The following is a 16,661-nucleotide window of genomic DNA, read 5'->3' as shown; positions in this document are numbered from 1 at the left end:
CAATGGTTGTAAACTTGTAAAATTTCAATTGAATGCCATCAATGGGTTGTCTTGAAAAGATGAAATCAACAAAATCGTGTTATTATTCCTGCTAAACTATCTTACAAACTATCTAAATACACATCCAAACAAAATATTATAATTTTCACATGGAACCTACTTTTACAATTACTGATCACTACTTGGTCATTTTCAGAAAGAATTCCCCAGTTCATCTGTTCTATAACAATTACAAGGACCAACAGTAAGTCATCAAATTTGTTCATCAAATTTGTGCCTCTGGTTCACAGATAAAGCTCTTTTGTGCTTGTCTCTTGCGCTCTACCTTCAACACCAGCTAACTTGTATGCTTTCGCTAATTTCCAACTCCGGGTGCAATCAGCTCCGGATGCAATCAAATTTTGATTCACTACGCTAATATTGTTGATCTCCATCTGGTCGAAGTCACAGCTAGATCAGTCAAAACAAACCATAAAAAACATGAAACAAACCATAAAATTGAAATGAAGCAAAAAAAACCTAGATCAGTCAAAACGTCGTTACAAACACCTCCTAACTGCGTCCTGATATTAGATTTGTAGTCCAATATCATACCTCCCATTAATCTCAAGCTTACTGCCAGAATTCAAGGTAAAACATGATTCTATTTTTCTTAACGACTACATGTATATGGAAGTCGTATAATTTCTAGTGGGAAACCCTTTAACTTCTTAAAAACATGACCCTTTTGGGTGGATATTTTTGCATTCAGCTACCTTTAATTATATGACATTTCCAATCCCACTGCCTCTAACACTGGACATTCTTCTTTCAGAACAGGCTAAAATTTGAATGTTGTGACGGTTCAGATCAGACTACTGCTACGAAAGTAAGTACTATTGATTTTACTATTGCTACGAGAGTGCCAAACACTTAGAGCTATTGGCTTGCAAATTCCTCCTCAGGGTCAATTAATCTTTTCATCAAGAGGGGGAAGGGGGCACATTCTTGTTATCTCCGGATTATCGATGTTAAACACTTATACAGACTTTACATCACATAATATATACGAGTCTGTTACCACTATCACCATCTGACACATATGTAAGCCTTGAGATTGCATCGATAAGTGCTTGCTCGTGTTCCTGCAAGTTGTACATGACTAGCAGTATCAGCGTCTAGCAGGTGCAAAGCATGCCAGATTAATTGCACAAGCAAATAAGAATATACCTTTAGCATTTTCTTTGCCTTCTCAATTTCAAGACGGTCAGGATTACTTGCAGCGACCACCTTTTCCACCTAGTTTTTGAAAAAAAAAAGGAATAACTCTATTTTAACCGAACTTACTGCATAAAACATGGAATACTGCCTACAAATAGTGTCCACTAGATTGATCAATACCTCCTTAATCAAAGTGTCAGTATGGAGAATCTCGATATCATCCGTCATATTTCCAGCACCATTTTGAGTCTCACTCCTATTGCTCTTTCTTCCAGCACCTGGAACTGCACCAATATGGTTCTTAGGTCTATTTTCCCCAAGCCCCCCTCCTCTATGAGAAAATCCAGGACCGTCATTCACCCATCGGATGTCCTCAGAAGGTATCTAAGATAGTTCAAATAGACAAGGTTAATTCTAGAGGGAAAAAAATAGAAGAGTATGGAAAAGCAAAGACAGAGGTAGCCAGCAACAGAACCCTTCCACAATGATCAACAGCATGCATGCAACATCATGAACTGTGTTTTAGACTTGATTAATATGCACTAATTATATGAACAAATACAGCAACAATCCACAATGAACCCCACAATAGGCACAGTCGATTCAGTTAACTAAATATTATATTGTATGAAAATCAGAATTAAACCAACGCTCATGTAGTCCATGAGAGTAAAGCATAACATTCATTATTATAGTATCGCCACCATTATCTAGCATCCTCAATACTTAAATATTCTTGATCTTTGAGTTCTAATTATTGTAGTTATAGATGCACAGCAGCACAGGTTAGCCAGATTAACCTACTAAGCTACTAAAACTGTCCACAGCCTTCCATCATCAGAGGGTGAAGGAAGAGGCCTGAAGTAGTGAAAAGCCACCATATTCTAACCACTTGGTTTCAGCTTACAGCAGAAGCCACCATCTTCTGTCAGGTAATTCCAGCCAATCCCAGGCACTAATACCACTAGCATTAAAAAATCTGCGTTCATGTGTACCACCCTCCCTACTGGAGATAGGGAATTACCTATAGTCACTCCAAGCACCATAGTGCACATAAAGTTCAATTCAATATACTATATACCCATATGAAGTTAGCATATAGATGGGTACTAAAAAAAGCTGCTTAGTACTGACAGTTCAATGTAACCTACTTTGTCTACATTATAGTCATCATCAATATGTGTATGTGGTCTTTCTCAAACATTGTCAGTTTGACAGTACATGGACTAGTTACTAAAAAAAGGTGTTTCAAAGTTGGTAATCATGAACTTTGAGATATTGAATTCCCACTCCAACCTTATTCCAATCTAACAACACATCCCTTCAGCTTAAGAACTTGCAAGACATAGCTATACGATTGACCTATAACCAGTGGTGGAGCCAGGAGTTCAACGTCGGGGGGCGAGAAAAAAAATGGACCTAAAAATAAGGGGGGGGGGGGGGGGGGAGAAAAAAAGAATGAAACTAAAAAGAAAGGGTATGGTATAAGAATTCGAACCCTAGATCAAGGAGTACACATGAGTTATTAAACTAGAAATAACCATTGAGGGAAGTAGCATTTGGTGATATATTTTAGTATTTATTACTATATATAACTGTTTTTTAAAATTGTTGGGGGGCCGTCCCCACCCGCCCTCCCCACCCCCCCTATCTCCGCCTCTGCCTATAACCGACGGCTAGAAAGCTGGAGCATAAAACCTCTAGCACGGCTCTTGAAATTCAGGCTGAACAAAAAAATCTTCAAATACACAGAATTCCGATTGAACTCTGGCAAACTTTACAATCACTTTTCCAATTATATTCAGACGTGAGCTTACACCAATATTTAGCTAACCTAATCAATCACAGAATGGACAAAGTCCAATGGTAGCAAACGAGAAAGCATGGGATGAGGCTATGAACAACGTACAACTTACAAGCACCATTGCCATTCAGCTAAAACCTACTAAAGTCAAGTTCCTGTGTCTCCTGGTTGGAGAAGGGGGAGGCAAAAACATCCAACATCCTCTTTCACAGTAGAGAACCAGCAATAAGTATGACACATTTGACCTCATTGTAGGATTCTAGTACAACATCAGAATCAAACCCAAGAAATATTTGAATTGGATACAAGTTAATAATTTTACCAATCACACTAACCTCCCTGAGATTGACCCACTCAAAAGATTCTTCCGGTGTTTGAGTAGCATACACTAACTCATGCCGGCCCTGATAATTACACAAAAAATAATAAGAATGGCTCTTGACTCTGAGAAACTGAAAGTCTGTTTGAAATGACAACATACATCAGATGCGTTGTATCGAGAAACAATAGCCTCATAAAAATGGTTGTCATCAGGCCACCTGGTCAATACTTTCATTCCCACCAACTCTTCACCTTTTCCAGGTATAGCAGTTTCATGTGCAGCATGGTTACTGTATGGGAACTGCATGGACGTAAATGAGGATACACCAGCTATGACCTCAGACAAATCAAACAGGCAAAGAAACTAGAGAAATGGAAGTTGTCCACAAACATCAGATGACAGATTTCTACAAGATCTATAAACCTGTCTGGGTTTTCTGCCTCGCGGTCCAACAGCTCCAGCCGGAGGTGGTACAGGATGGGTAGGAAGAGATGGTGCTGTTCTCTGCTTCTTACGGGAAACAGGAGTTGGGCTGGAAACATCATTAACAGGACGCGATGAACCCAAAGCCTGTTGACCCCCAGCCTGCCTCCATTCCCTTATTATGAAATAAAAAATATATTGTATCACAATGAAGAAACAAAGGCATTTAATACATTAAAAATACAAGAAACCAAGGAGGCTCATTCTTAGAAATATGGGGGAAAAAGTTCTTCCTAAAAAAAGGAAGCTTGAACCATCTGTTTAAATTAGCTTACACATTAGCTAAAAAACAATGCTTGAAAAACAATTTTTGACACAGAGAGGTTATTTCATGCAGTCTTTTGCATCTTCTTACAAGACGATGGAGAACCACAACCAACTAGTTTCTCAAAAAGACAAGTTTGTGGACTAATCAAGTAATTATTGATTGAACAAATCTCGTCATAAGACTCTTAAATCTGTCAGTAGTATATAAAACAAAAAAAGACAAACCTTATTCTGCAAATTATATCATCATTGTTGACCCTCACGAGAAGCTCTCTGTGTTCATCATCTGAAACTCTCAACTCTTTCCTGAGTTCAGTTATCAATCCTTCCTTTTCCTGAAGCAGGCGTTTTAAAACGAGTCAAAAGCTGACTAAATGAACATCTGGCATTCTACTGACATCAAATGACATAAATTACCCATGAAATTGCATCAGATTGCGCTTTGAAGGCTCGAAGAACAGCACAATAGGCTTCCTTTTCAAGATGATGGATTTGATGCTCCATGTCTCCCTGCACTCTGCGATACGGTCCTGAACCTAGCATTGAATTTCCGTTTCCTAAGATGTGGGGCGCTCTCTGGACTCTATTTTGAGGTGGAGGAAGATCTTCATCAGTATCTACGGTATTCTTCAACCAGCAAACATGATCATTTTTTAATAAACACAATTTTTTATCAAACAGGTGTTTGCAGAGGAGGCTCAATTCACATACAGACATGAAATAAAGCTGATACAACAGGCAAAACTCATTAATCAAAGGACACTTCCAGAACTTACAGGGTTTCTTAAATAGTTAAATTCATCAAGCTCTTCGACCCCTCAAAAAAATAACTGGCCATCATTCACTTTTCAACTAAAATGAACCAAAATACCAGAAATTCAAAATCCAAAGCACATAAATTCATTGGTTTTGAGAGATTTTTAGCAACTCATGTCACAAAAAGGTCCAACTCCCCCAAGCATAAATCCCAGCATAAAACCTTGGCTGCAGCTTAATATTGGATTTTCCACTGTTGCAAAATTACAACTCCGGCCCACATACTATAGGTCCTTGAGCATTGAACTACAATGGCAATCACTCAATTTCACTACATTTGCTAAACCAATAATCCAAAGAAGAAAAAACATGAACATAGAATCAGAGGCCAAATCGCTGACGAAAATTGCTATACGCGAGAAAATCAATCAATTCAAATGTAGCAAAGCAACCCCAATTACAAAATTTCAACTTAGTTAAAGACACAGAAACAGTAGAACTGCAAATTCGTGAGAAAATAAAAAAAACCTAAAATTTGCACAAAATTGAATTAATTCACAAAAAAAGTCACAACACAACAATGTGATATACCAAACAAAAAATACTCAAACATACCACTGATTTCAGAAGGACAAGGCTCGTAATCCATAGCCAGATTGACTGGATTCTTGAATCTTCAACTCAAATCGATAATGAAAAACCCCTAATAACCCCCCAAAACCCTAGAAATCAAAATCGGGGGGAAAAATTACCAGAATTCTTCAGAAGAAAACCCAAATTCGACACAATAGAGAACTCGAAATAAATGAATTTTTGTAAGAATTAAAAAATGCGGAGGTTTAAGAAGAAGTAATAATGAAGTTCAAAGAAGCGGGTATATATAGAAGAAACACCAACTATAGAGGAGGGAGGAGGAGAAGGGGGGAGAGAGAGAGAGCGAAGGGATTACGATATGTTCGTTGTTTTTGCCCTTTTTGGGTTTATAATCTACGAATCTAATTTAAAATATATTTGAGTTACGGGGAATTTTAGGCTTTTAAAAGGTAGTTTTATTGGGCCCGAATAACGAGGATATAATATAAATGGACTAATGGACTTTCTAAACTTGGTTCATGGAATGGAATCGGGTTGAGCTAATTTGATGCCTGTCCTGGCCCAATAAGAATTTCTTTTGGTTAAACAATACGAACCAGACACGGAAATATCAAGTTAGTGTTAAAGGTTTTATAATACATTTGAATAAATGGGTCAACATGAAACGACATGTTAATACGATACAAGCCGGACATAAAAAAAAATGGGTTGGAGTTCAAATCTTCGGACACATTTAATTAAACGGGGCAACAGAACATGACGCGTTTAAGTAAACGGGTCGGGTTATTGTTGAGATTTTTCAACTTTTTTTACATTTGACAGACATAAACAGGAACCGACATAACACGTGTGCCAGCTCTAGCTACACATTGCCATGAGCCAATTACCATCCAAACAATTCACTGAATTGATATAATGTCCGTACATTCCATATATTTCCTCCGTTCCGGAAATATCGCACCATGGTTGACTTTTACTCCTATAACCACTAGTTTGACTCTTAATATCTCAAATCGTGTGCAGGTAAAAATTATTAAAAAAAAATAATATTTAGTAAATACATATCGATACGAATCTAACATGACCACACATGACTAAAATTTTCTTACGTACGAATCACAAAAAATAGCCAAAGTCGTAGTGTGAATAGTGTAAAAACACAAATGGTGCGATATTTACGGAACGGAGGAAGTATTTTATATTATACAAATTCGCTAACATTGGTATATTAAATTCAAAAGGCCAATGAGTTTGTCTTAAGACCTTTTTCATTTGCCATGTCGGTATTTCATTAATATTTAATAATTAAATTGTTGTTAATGATGTGGGTAAAAATACCCTGCCAGCATGGCCCAGTTACATCTCACCACGTGGCACGCCCAGCTTGGTAGGTTCGCCACCTGGCATCAGTAATAGGACCCTCGAAAACGATTCATGGCTGAGGTAATAGGCATACCCTTCCTTGAAGCCCATGGCCCAAGAAGGGAATGTTATGACAAGGACACTTGTCATGTCACTATTGCCCAACCAATCATATACTTTCTTTCTAGGGTTTCCCCTAAAAGGGAGATGATATAAATACTCTTCCAAGAAAGAAGGACACAAGTTCCTAGACAAAGAATACATTAAATACACAATGGTAAATGCTCTCTTTTTTACTAAACACTTCTTCCTTAAAACCCTAATCTTACTTAAGCATCGGAGGGAATATTCGTACGGGAATATTCTTGTTTTGCAGGTAACGCAACCCGTCGTGGATAGGACTTGGCTCTACGTGGAACCGGATACCTCCTCGTCATCAATCATTGGAAAAACTCCCACAACATTTGGCACCGTCTGTGGGGAGGTAAGGTAACATGGTAGACGTCCAACACTTCGGTGAGACGCCCATTAATCACAACGAAGTGGATGGAGCCGCAATGACTGGTAACCGTCCTCCTTGAGGGAGGGACGATAGAAGCACTCGCTTCGCAGGGCAAGACGACCGTCCAAACCCTCCGCCTGAGCAGCAGCATCCAGAACAAGTGATAGTAGAAGATGAAGAGACTGGTCAACCCCTACTCCCCCCAGGTGGTCATTTAAGAGCCGACGCCGATACTGTCATGAAGGAGAACCCGGATTTTCCGGTGTCAGCGGGGGCAACTTAAAGATATTCTGGCCGGATTCAAGGCGCAGATGGACACCCTTAAAGATGAAATTAGAACCATCTGCTCTCAGTCTCACGGGACGAGAGTACCTTTCTTTAATGGAATCACCCGGTCCAATGTCTAGCGGCAGGACCAAGCTCGAAATGATGAACGCGACATGCGTTTCGAATGGACGAGAACTTCATTTCAACTTGTGGCTCCGCGTCGAATCTTGCCAACCACTCGGCTTGATCCCGGGCCGTCAAGAAGAGTACCTGTGGTTCAGCTTGACAAACCCCAGGAAACTGAGTTGTCGGACACCGGTTCCATCCCCGTTATGGATGACTCACCTCTTGCCGCTCCTTCGCGTCGTCAAACCAGAACAATTATGAGCCATGCAGAAAGTGGACGGCGTAGAGCCTCCCACATCAGGAGACAAGACCCAATATGTCACATTCAGCAGGGAGTAGCCGGCCTCATTCTTGATTATACCACCCCTTTTTGCGCTGACATTATGAATGCGGCTAAGGAGCCTAAAGTCAAGCCGCCAGCTATTGACACCTATGACGACACTTCTGATCCTTATATTCACCTTCTGGCTTATCGTCACCACATATATGTCCAAGGAACCATTGAAGCTACGTGGTGCAAATACTTCCCGGCCACTTTGAAAGGCGTCGTCTCAAAATGGTTCGAGAAATTGCCGGCTGGAACTATCAACACTTACGCTGAGTTAGAAATGTTATTTTCTACAAGGTTCATGGCCTACAAAGAGGAAAAGAAAACGAGCATGCACCTGGGCCGCATACAGCAAGGAAAAGATGAGTCTCTTCAAAGCTATATGCGAAATTTTAACTTGGAATCAGGGCAGATTCCGGATCTGCCTGATGGAGTGGCTTTTGATAAATTTTTTAGAGGTCTCAAGAAGGGTTCCTTCAAGTTCGATTTGGTTAAAAAGAGTGTAAGAACCATGGCAGATGCATTGGACGAAGCCGAATCCTTTATCCACGCTACAGAGATTTGTTCCGTCCCGAAAGAGTCTAAGGGGACTGAGGCCTCAGATCACCCCCAGCGCAAGGATAAATCAGATAAGAAGACTAACCGTCCAAATAGGATGTGGGCCATTGAGAAGAAGGGGTATCAAGCAAACTCCTCACCTGGACAGAAGAGAGGAAGACCCTATGATAAGGAGAAATTCGAGTATAACACAGATCTTTACACTATATTACTAGATGCCAGCAACAGATATGAGATCGATCGTCCGTTCCCTATGAAGTCACCGGTTGAAACTCGTGACAGCACCCTTTATTGCAAATTCCACTGTGACCTGGGGGCATGATACAAAAGATTGCAAGAGCTTACGAAGGGCTCTCGATGGATTGGCCGCCAAGGGTTTTCTAAAATCATATCTCAGCACGAATACAGGGGGGACGGAAAGAAGTTCTATAAGAAGAGTAAATCCCCTTTATACCGTCGTGATGATAATGACACGGATCCATAATGTGTAGTAGTAATCTCAGGCGGCCTTGCAACTGGGGTCCCAAAAATGAGAGGGTAAAAAGATTATGCCAGCCGGTTGGGCCAGGTAATGCTATCTGGCAAAGCACCGATGGATCACTTCCCAAAGGTGGAAATCCGTGAGGCCGATAGAGGAAAGATAGCAACCCCCCATGACGATCCCCTGGTCATTGAGTTGAAGGTGGAAAACCTTAAGGTAAGGCGTATCCTGGTCGATACGGGAAGTTCGTCGGACATCATTAGTTCAGCCTGCCTGAACCGTCTCGAGCATGATCCCAAAACAATTGAGAAAATTCACTATCCCATCATTGGATTCGGGGGCGGCACAATCCATCCTCAGGGCATTATCACTCTTCCCCTTCGAGTAGGTGGCCGCCATCAGAGTAGGAGCTTGAACGTCCGATTTCTGATTGTAAGAATCTTACTGCATATAATATCATCTAGGAGCGTTCTACTCTAAATCAGGCAAAGGCAGTGGTTGTCACCCATCTTATGCTAATGAAGTATGTTTGCGATAAAGGCCAAGTCGGCACTACTCATGGTGACCAACAACTGGCTAGAGATTGTTATCTTACTATGCTGAGTCCTGAAGCATGGGGAAGAAGCAAGACCAATGAGGCAAAATCCGGTTCAAAAGAAAATTGGACGAGACGGAAGATAAGGTTTAAAAAGAAACCTTTACCATCGCCACTTCACACATGGAGACTAGGCGGCCTGAGCCTATTGGCGTGCATTATGAGATTGTTCTTGAAGAAGCAAGCCCAGAGAGGACGGTGCCAGTAGGACTCTCTCCTGACGATCAGCTTGGGGCAGAACTGGTCACCCTCTTGAGAGAATCACTACTAGAAAATAGGGAATAGAAAACGCTGAATAGAGGACGGTTAAGTTTGTTAGGCGTTGTCTAGGAGTATAGAGAACACATTTCTCTTATAATAGTTGTGTGAAAAAAGAATAGAGTACTGTTACCTTACCTAACCGTCTTATATTCTTTACCATAATAATAAAAAAAATTAAAAATTAAAATACTTAGTAAAATATGAAACTGTTTTCAAGATAACTGTTTTATATTCTTTTACAAAACTAGTGGTAGGCCGCGCGCGTTGCGCGCGGTGTAGCTGGGTATTTCAGTTATGGCACTGATGATGTTCTAGTGCTTATGAATATATTGAGTAAGAACTTATTTACTATGCACAAACACTTAGTTATAACATAAAGTTTACAAAATTAAGGGATTAACATTCCCTGAATCAAACCAAAGGTAGTTTGTTGGTGTTATTAAGGGATTAACACTCTAAGGTGGTTTGTTACATGATATCCAACTGCTATAATAGGTACAAGCTTAAGCCTTGTTTTCTCCGTGAAGTAGAGCTAGTGACTGAAGTAATCATCTCAGGTGAGAAAGCATGCTTTCCAGTAGCTATGGGCTTTGTAAATATATTGCATAGATCATCATAAAGTGGACATCCATACTTTCTGTAAGGTGCAGATTCAGGATGCACCTGCATAAGACCAATACAGTTTCAGTTCATCTAATTCAGTTGGTAGGGTAATTTATCTCAAATTATTTAGGATTTTGGGTCGATAATTTGTATTCAAGACCCTAACTATTTAAGTTGTAACAAAAAGGGTTTCCCAATAATATTGGGAAATTTCAAATAAATTATTTAGGCCTGGCAGGTTCACTATCAAGGGCGCAAGTTTTTCATATTTGTTGACAACATACAACAGATAATAGTCTGAAAAAAGCTAGGAGAACAAGTTATGGTGTATACCTCGATGTTATCCTTCCATAGTTCATAATCCACATCCACCATTTTCCTCCGATAGTCCCAGCCAAAGCCAAGGTGAGTATACATTCCTTTTGTCTTTAGTTGCAATAGTGCTGGACATTTCAGCTCTAGCCTCCTCATCCAAAATGTCTCCATCCCTGGAGTCTTAGACAAGACCTAATTAAAGATTTAACAAATCACTGAAAGATGCATAAATAACTTTTTACAATTACATATATACAGTCCGTCATCAACATCGAAGATGAGACCTATTCTCTGACAGTCTGACTGAATCCATTTTAAAGAGAGAATTTGACCAACACTCTTACTGCAATTAGATGACATGAAAAATAATATCACTATAGGCTGACATGCCATGGTAGATCAAATTGTTAAAAAACAAAAGCAAACCATCACTGACCGCTAAATGATGGTATAGGAAAGCTCGAGGCTCCCAATAAATAATCTCTAACCATTGCTCGTCTCGCTTTCCAATCCCCTTACCTCTTCAATAAAAAAACAAATCTTCAACAATCAAATTGAAAAAACAAACTAACAACAACAACTATCATGATGATGAAGAACATAATGCAAATTATGCAAGTTAAAAGTATCTTTCAAGAGACTTCAAACCGAATAAAGGATCTACAATCTCTGTTCAAAATTAAGTTATTTAGTCGCTATTCAAACTGCATTGTTATGATGACATGAACATGAGTACTATTTTCATCGCTGAGAGATTGAGGGGAAATGGAGAAAAATATAGATCTATGTCCTATCCTAATCATAAGTACTCCAACATTGTTGTAGAAACATTGAGAAAGCCTCTGCCTTGTCTGCTTTAGGTTACTTCCGATTCCATTTCCAGTAATAATAATATCAAATACATCTATACAAGCATAAATCAGCAGCAAGATATAATCACACAAACAAGTGATTGAACTCTTTCACTTAGGAAACAACTAACATGATATAAAATGTTCTCCATAATGACAGAATGTATAAAGTTTTCCACAACAACCAGTTAGAAAAATTGAGAAACAAGGTTGGACAGATTCATCTACTCACAGGAACATTATGGAAGTTTTGACCAACAGGCATCAATGTGTTCTTGCTCATCCTTATCAATGCTCGGGGTAATTTTCTTCCTAGGTTTTTAGGACATATGGAAGTTTTGACCAACATACCTTTTGCGGAACTCTCCTCTTTCTGTTAGACCAGCAATCCAGATGATTAACATTTTTCAGTGAAATTGATAAGTGTTTGGAGATTACAAAGATTGGCAACAAATTATTCCCAAGAAGACTTATGTCTGAAATTATTGTCATGAGCATTTTGTATAAAAGAAGGCATGAAGCAAAAACGTGTAACTAACCAGCTTAGTTACGGTGGTCTCTGCAAGCTGCAACTCTTCTTCAAGTTTCACAACCCTTTCCTACAACGAATCACGATCATGGAGTTTTTGCATATGATTTTCCAACTGAGAAGTCAAATCAAAGAATAATCATACCCACTGAACATTTGAATAGGAATAAAACAGGCACTTACAAAAACAAAGGGGATCAAGAGCATGGACTTACTCGAACGAGAAGAAGATGGACACTGAAGCCGTTTTTGTCTCAATCAGAGACTTCAATGAGCTGTACAAGAATATGCTATCCAGGAAAAGAAGAAACCCCATAAAAGAGACAATCCGAACATGGGACAATGTGGGTACAACCGAAATTCAATTGGTAAAGAAGCTAGCCTAACCATTTCATGAACCCTCCCTCCAAATACTCTTTATGCTCAAAACATCAGTAGAGAATTGTAGGGAAAAGAAAATAAAATAAAAGAATGGAGTACCTCTAGCTTTTTCCCAAGGAAAAGTCTGCCAAGTTGGTATCATCTCAACAATGTGATCTCCAACACATAGCAGCCTCCATAATTGCCCGAATATTGTAGATAGAAATCAAAATCCAAAGTAAATTAGAAACAATTAACAAACCATATAATATACACACTTGATGTAACAGTGAAGGTTATTATTAAGAGTAGTATACCGCATAAATTAGTACTCCGTAATTGCATTTGAAACAGCTAATGCAATAGAAAGTAAGAAACCCCTTTCTCTTTTCCTAACATATCTTCTCCAAGCAACAGCTTTGCAAACCTCTCTTTCATCATCTCCATCTCTGAGACATTAAACATTTATAGTGCAACGTCAAGTACCAAAATCAGAATTTAAACATTCACACAATTAACCAAATTAAAGCACAAAAAAATGAACGCAAATATTAAAACTCACCAGGGATGTTCAAATTATGCATCTTGAGCTCAAAATCATCAGCTAAAACTGCTCCTGTGACCCGAAAACAGTGACCTTTTCGGAAATTGCAGCTTTTTTAATCGGCCAACCAAAAGAGAAGGAGAAGATGAGGATTTCTTTCCTAAATTAGTAAGTTAAACCCAAAACCATTCAAGCAATTCAAATAAATACCCACAAAACCAATTCCCAAGATCAACAACACGAACCAATCAAATCAATAAAAAAAATACCAAAAATCAAATACCATCAAATGAAACCCCAAATCAAAATACAAACACATTTCCAGTTACACAATTTTCATGTAGATGAACAATTAAATACCAAAAAAAACATAAATTAATCATTGATTAATAATTATAACAGACAAATAAGCCATGTGAATAAAAAGGTCTAAGCAAAAGATTTTTAAAAATAATACCTTCAAGGTGAGACCCATCAATGTTATGGGATTGCGTTTGAGCCTTTTTCTTGGCAGCTTTTCTCTTCTTAGCACCTGATGGTATGATAATTTCAAGCAGAATTTGAACATTTTGCATTTATTTTTACCAAAAATAGAGAGAAAATTGAGGATAATTCTAGAAATTGACAATTGAGGCAAAATAGAGAGAAAATTTACCAGAACATTAATCAATCAATTAAAAGAAAGAGAAATTAATAGTCGTTGCTTGAATCTATGCATGAATCAGTCTCTCATGGATGGTGGAGGATTCGAGGAGAGAGAAAGCGAGGCCGGAATCAGATGAAGTATGAAATAGAGGAGAGAGAGAAATGAGCAGACTCCAGAGTGTAGTGGAAAGAGGAAACGAATCGTTTCATTTTACTGTAGATAAGCTACAGTAGCCTTGCTCCAACTTTTAAAAGGTTAGAGATTAATTTTACAATAAAAAATAAACGTTAATTAAACCAAATCAAACATTTTTTGTAAAATAAAAAAGAAAATAACAAAGCAATTGAAATTTTACATAGTACTCCGTATGAGTTAGGCAGCAAAACATGAGTTCCCAAAAATCAAAGGTAGAAACCTTGCACTCCAACCTCTGCTCGCAAGAAAAACCGAAAGCCTCTACACCGCCGCACTGCACCGCCACTCCTCACTCTGCACCGTCGCTCTCTTGCACCTCTTTCCGGCCGCCTCCCAATCTCTGGTAAAACCCTCAGAAAACCACTCTAACCTGTGCTCGAAAGAAAACCCGCAACACCTCTGCACCGCCGCTCTGCACCGTCGCTCCCTTTCACCGCTTTCCTTCCTCCTCCAACCTCCGGTAAAACCCGGCTGCCCCACCGCTTCCATCAATTCCACGGTTAGTGTGCTTAATTCTATTTTATAGCGGCAGTTTGCCTAAAATTTTGATTTCTGATGAATTCTAGGGCTTTTATTGAATTTTTTTGGACTAATTAGTTGAAAATTGGACGATCTTTTTGAATTTTCGGCGAGTTAGTATCTTAGTGATTTGGTTTTGGAATGTTTCATGTATGTAGCAGTAAATATTGAAAATCTTTTTGCCCTATGATTTGAGTAGAGTGTGAAAAATTGAAGTACTGCATATCCTTTCATTTTTACCCAAAATTTAACATTTCATGATCCAGTTTATTGGCTACTTACTAAATTTGGAGGTTAGAAATTAGAATTTTGGTTGTTGACTTTAGATAAAACTGAGGCTGATGATTCAGTTGGTCAAATGCAGTTATGTGTTTTTTGCCTTAAAGACTTCTCAAACTTTTAAGGAGATGTACATCAAAGACACTTGAGTCGAGCCTCCTGTAGGATATAGGGAACTTTATGTCAATAATTGTTGTTGGCCTGAAGATTAGAATGGAGACTTGATTTAGATTTTGAAGGTTTTTGTTACATTGTACCTTGTTTAAGAAATAGAGTAACAATGTTGCTTAAATTATGCTTTATGGCCTTGATTAGAAGCAATGTATTTGAAGTGTATTTATTGCTCATGTAATCCTTAAGGTGCTGGAATTAATGGCTTGTATTTTTCGTGTTTATGTGATTTTCCTCTGCGGGTCGTTTATGGTCGAACAGCTGGGTCAAAGATAAATCTTATCTAGGGTTGACTCAGATTGTACTTGTACTAATTCCTGTTATTAGCTATTGATGTAACTTAATTTTGATTGCAGCTCTTGCAATTGTGAATATGCAAGTGTGTTTATGTGGGGTGGGGGTTAACTCTAAGGGGGCTTGTTTAGTCGGGGGCTGGTAGCTCTACTTCTCTTGAGATAAATGCTTTATATGATGTCCAGTTGAAGTCATTATGGCTATATTTGGAATATACCCGGTTGTATTGGCATTGCTTCTGTAAAGGAGGTTATAGTTATGGGAGATCATGCACGGTTACAGCTGCTTATATTTGGTTATTTTATATGGAACATTTTGGCTCAATGAGCTCAATCTAGGTGTGTATTTCATATAATTCTTCAGCCACAAAATCAGCAGTAAATCACTTGGATTGTACTTATTAATGATATTAGTTATTACCAGTGGGGATTATGAGTAATATTTGAGGATATGATTGCAGATCTTCTTCAGCAATGCCATTGGATGGGTTTTCTAGCATTAATGTATTATAAAAGGAGACTACATCCCTTGGGTACTACGACAATACGGCAGATTTCTCTTTTCTATTCCTCGTGGATGATTGTCAGCCATAGCCAAACAAGGTATTTCATCCTCTTGATTCACTTTTCCTATTAAATTTTGGTGTGATCCTCAACGTATTCATGACCTTGCAATAGAGATTAGTATAGCAATTTATGATACCCCTTTTTTTTAGACCAGTTCAAGCTCTATACCCGGTTCTCTTTATACTGATGGTATAAGAAAGCCCCTGTAGGTGACAGTATGACCAGAGATGTTTGTATGCCCCCTGTAGAAGAAACTGAATAGTGATTCTGATTTGTTGCTCGAGTGTCGAGAATGGATGATAAACCGTCATTGCCATATACTTAAATTCGTCTATACTACTGGTCTAAGGCCTTTCATGCAAAATATATCTGATTACACCATTATTGCCCTCTTTTTTTCTTAATATTACGTGATTAACATGCTCCATAAAAGGTGAACTAATGAATCATCATGTTTGGTATTTTCTTTGAGTTGTCTGCCTCCATAACATTTGTGAAGTCAAGTATTTCAACTCAAACTTTGGACCTCCTATGCTTTCTATCTAATTGACATTACTGATAGATTTTTTATGATGTGGGCAGCATGCCTTTGTTCCTTTTATATAATTTGGATTGTAAAGCACCGAACTTTGGCATACCTGATATGATGGATGCATTATGATCCAACAACTTATTTATTACAAATTGTCTGCTTGTGTCTAAATGTAGAGCAGGGTTTAATTAGCAAGTTGTGATATATTGCTATCTTTCTTGCTCGGTTTGCAACACTATGCTCATGATCTATTTATTACAAATGTTTGTCTTAGTGTCTCTTTTAGGCCACGCATCATAGACCTAAACAAGTGTACTTATTGACATGGTAATCATTGACATGAGGTCACGC

General features: G+C 38.6%; 2 protein-coding genes and 1 long non-coding RNA gene across 8 annotated transcripts; all 3 read right to left on the bottom strand.

Annotated features, from left to right (window-relative positions):
* Positions 1-65: 65 nt before the first annotated feature.
* Positions 66-5,818, bottom strand: LOC110785104 (protein EMSY-LIKE 3). Of its 5 annotated transcripts, none has more exons than XM_021989548.2 (10): positions 5,448-5,818; positions 4,494-4,703; positions 4,302-4,411; positions 3,750-3,924; positions 3,486-3,626; positions 3,340-3,408; positions 1,381-1,584; positions 1,210-1,278; positions 1,061-1,124; positions 66-450 (listed from the first exon to the last, which is right to left on the bottom strand). In XM_021989548.2, exons 2-10 carry the CDS (start codon positions 4,617-4,619, stop codon positions 410-412), a joined length of 999 nt encoding a protein of 332 aa, XP_021845240.2. In that variant the 5' UTR covers positions 4,620-4,703; positions 5,448-5,818; the 3' UTR covers positions 66-409. The 5 variants fall into 5 exon arrangements, with proteins under 5 accessions (XP_021845240.2, XP_021845238.2, XP_021845239.1 ...); XM_021989546.2 differs by having other exon boundaries at positions 4,494-4,693; XM_021989547.2 differs by having other exon boundaries at positions 66-434; positions 4,494-4,693.
* A 4,427-nt stretch (positions 5,819-10,245) lies between these two features.
* LOC130468957 (uncharacterized) lies at positions 10,246-12,742 on the bottom strand. Of its 2 annotated transcripts, XR_008929329.1 has the most exons (5): positions 12,420-12,742; positions 12,215-12,319; positions 11,261-11,345; positions 10,843-11,016; positions 10,246-10,569 (listed from the first exon to the last, which is right to left on the bottom strand). XR_008929329.1 is itself a non-coding variant. In XM_056838003.1 (3 exons), the coding sequence occupies exons 2-3, from the start codon at positions 10,993-10,995 to the stop codon at positions 10,393-10,395; spliced, it is 330 nt and encodes a 109-aa protein (XP_056693981.1). In that variant the 5' UTR covers positions 10,996-11,016; positions 11,261-11,549; the 3' UTR covers positions 10,246-10,392. The 2 variants fall into 2 exon arrangements, 1 of the variants encoding a protein (XP_056693981.1); XM_056838003.1 differs by lacking the exons at positions 12,215-12,319; positions 12,420-12,742 and having other exon boundaries at positions 11,261-11,549.
* A 142-nt stretch (positions 12,743-12,884) lies between these two features.
* LOC130468956 (uncharacterized) lies at positions 12,885-13,640 on the bottom strand. The gene is made up of 3 exons (XR_008929328.1): positions 13,566-13,640; positions 13,127-13,218; positions 12,885-13,013 (listed from the first exon to the last, which is right to left on the bottom strand). It is a non-coding gene; the product is annotated as an uncharacterized lncRNA (long non-coding RNA).
* Positions 13,641-16,661: the final 3,021 nt, after the last annotated feature.

The sequence above is a fragment of the Spinacia oleracea genome, chromosome 3 (genome assembly GCF_020520425.1).
Source record: "Spinacia oleracea cultivar Varoflay chromosome 3, BTI_SOV_V1, whole genome shotgun sequence".
NCBI classification, from domain to species: domain Eukaryota; kingdom Viridiplantae; phylum Streptophyta; class Magnoliopsida; order Caryophyllales; family Amaranthaceae; genus Spinacia; species Spinacia oleracea.
Note: the sequence above shows the minus strand (reverse complement) of the source record. Positions and strands in the feature narration are given on the sequence as shown.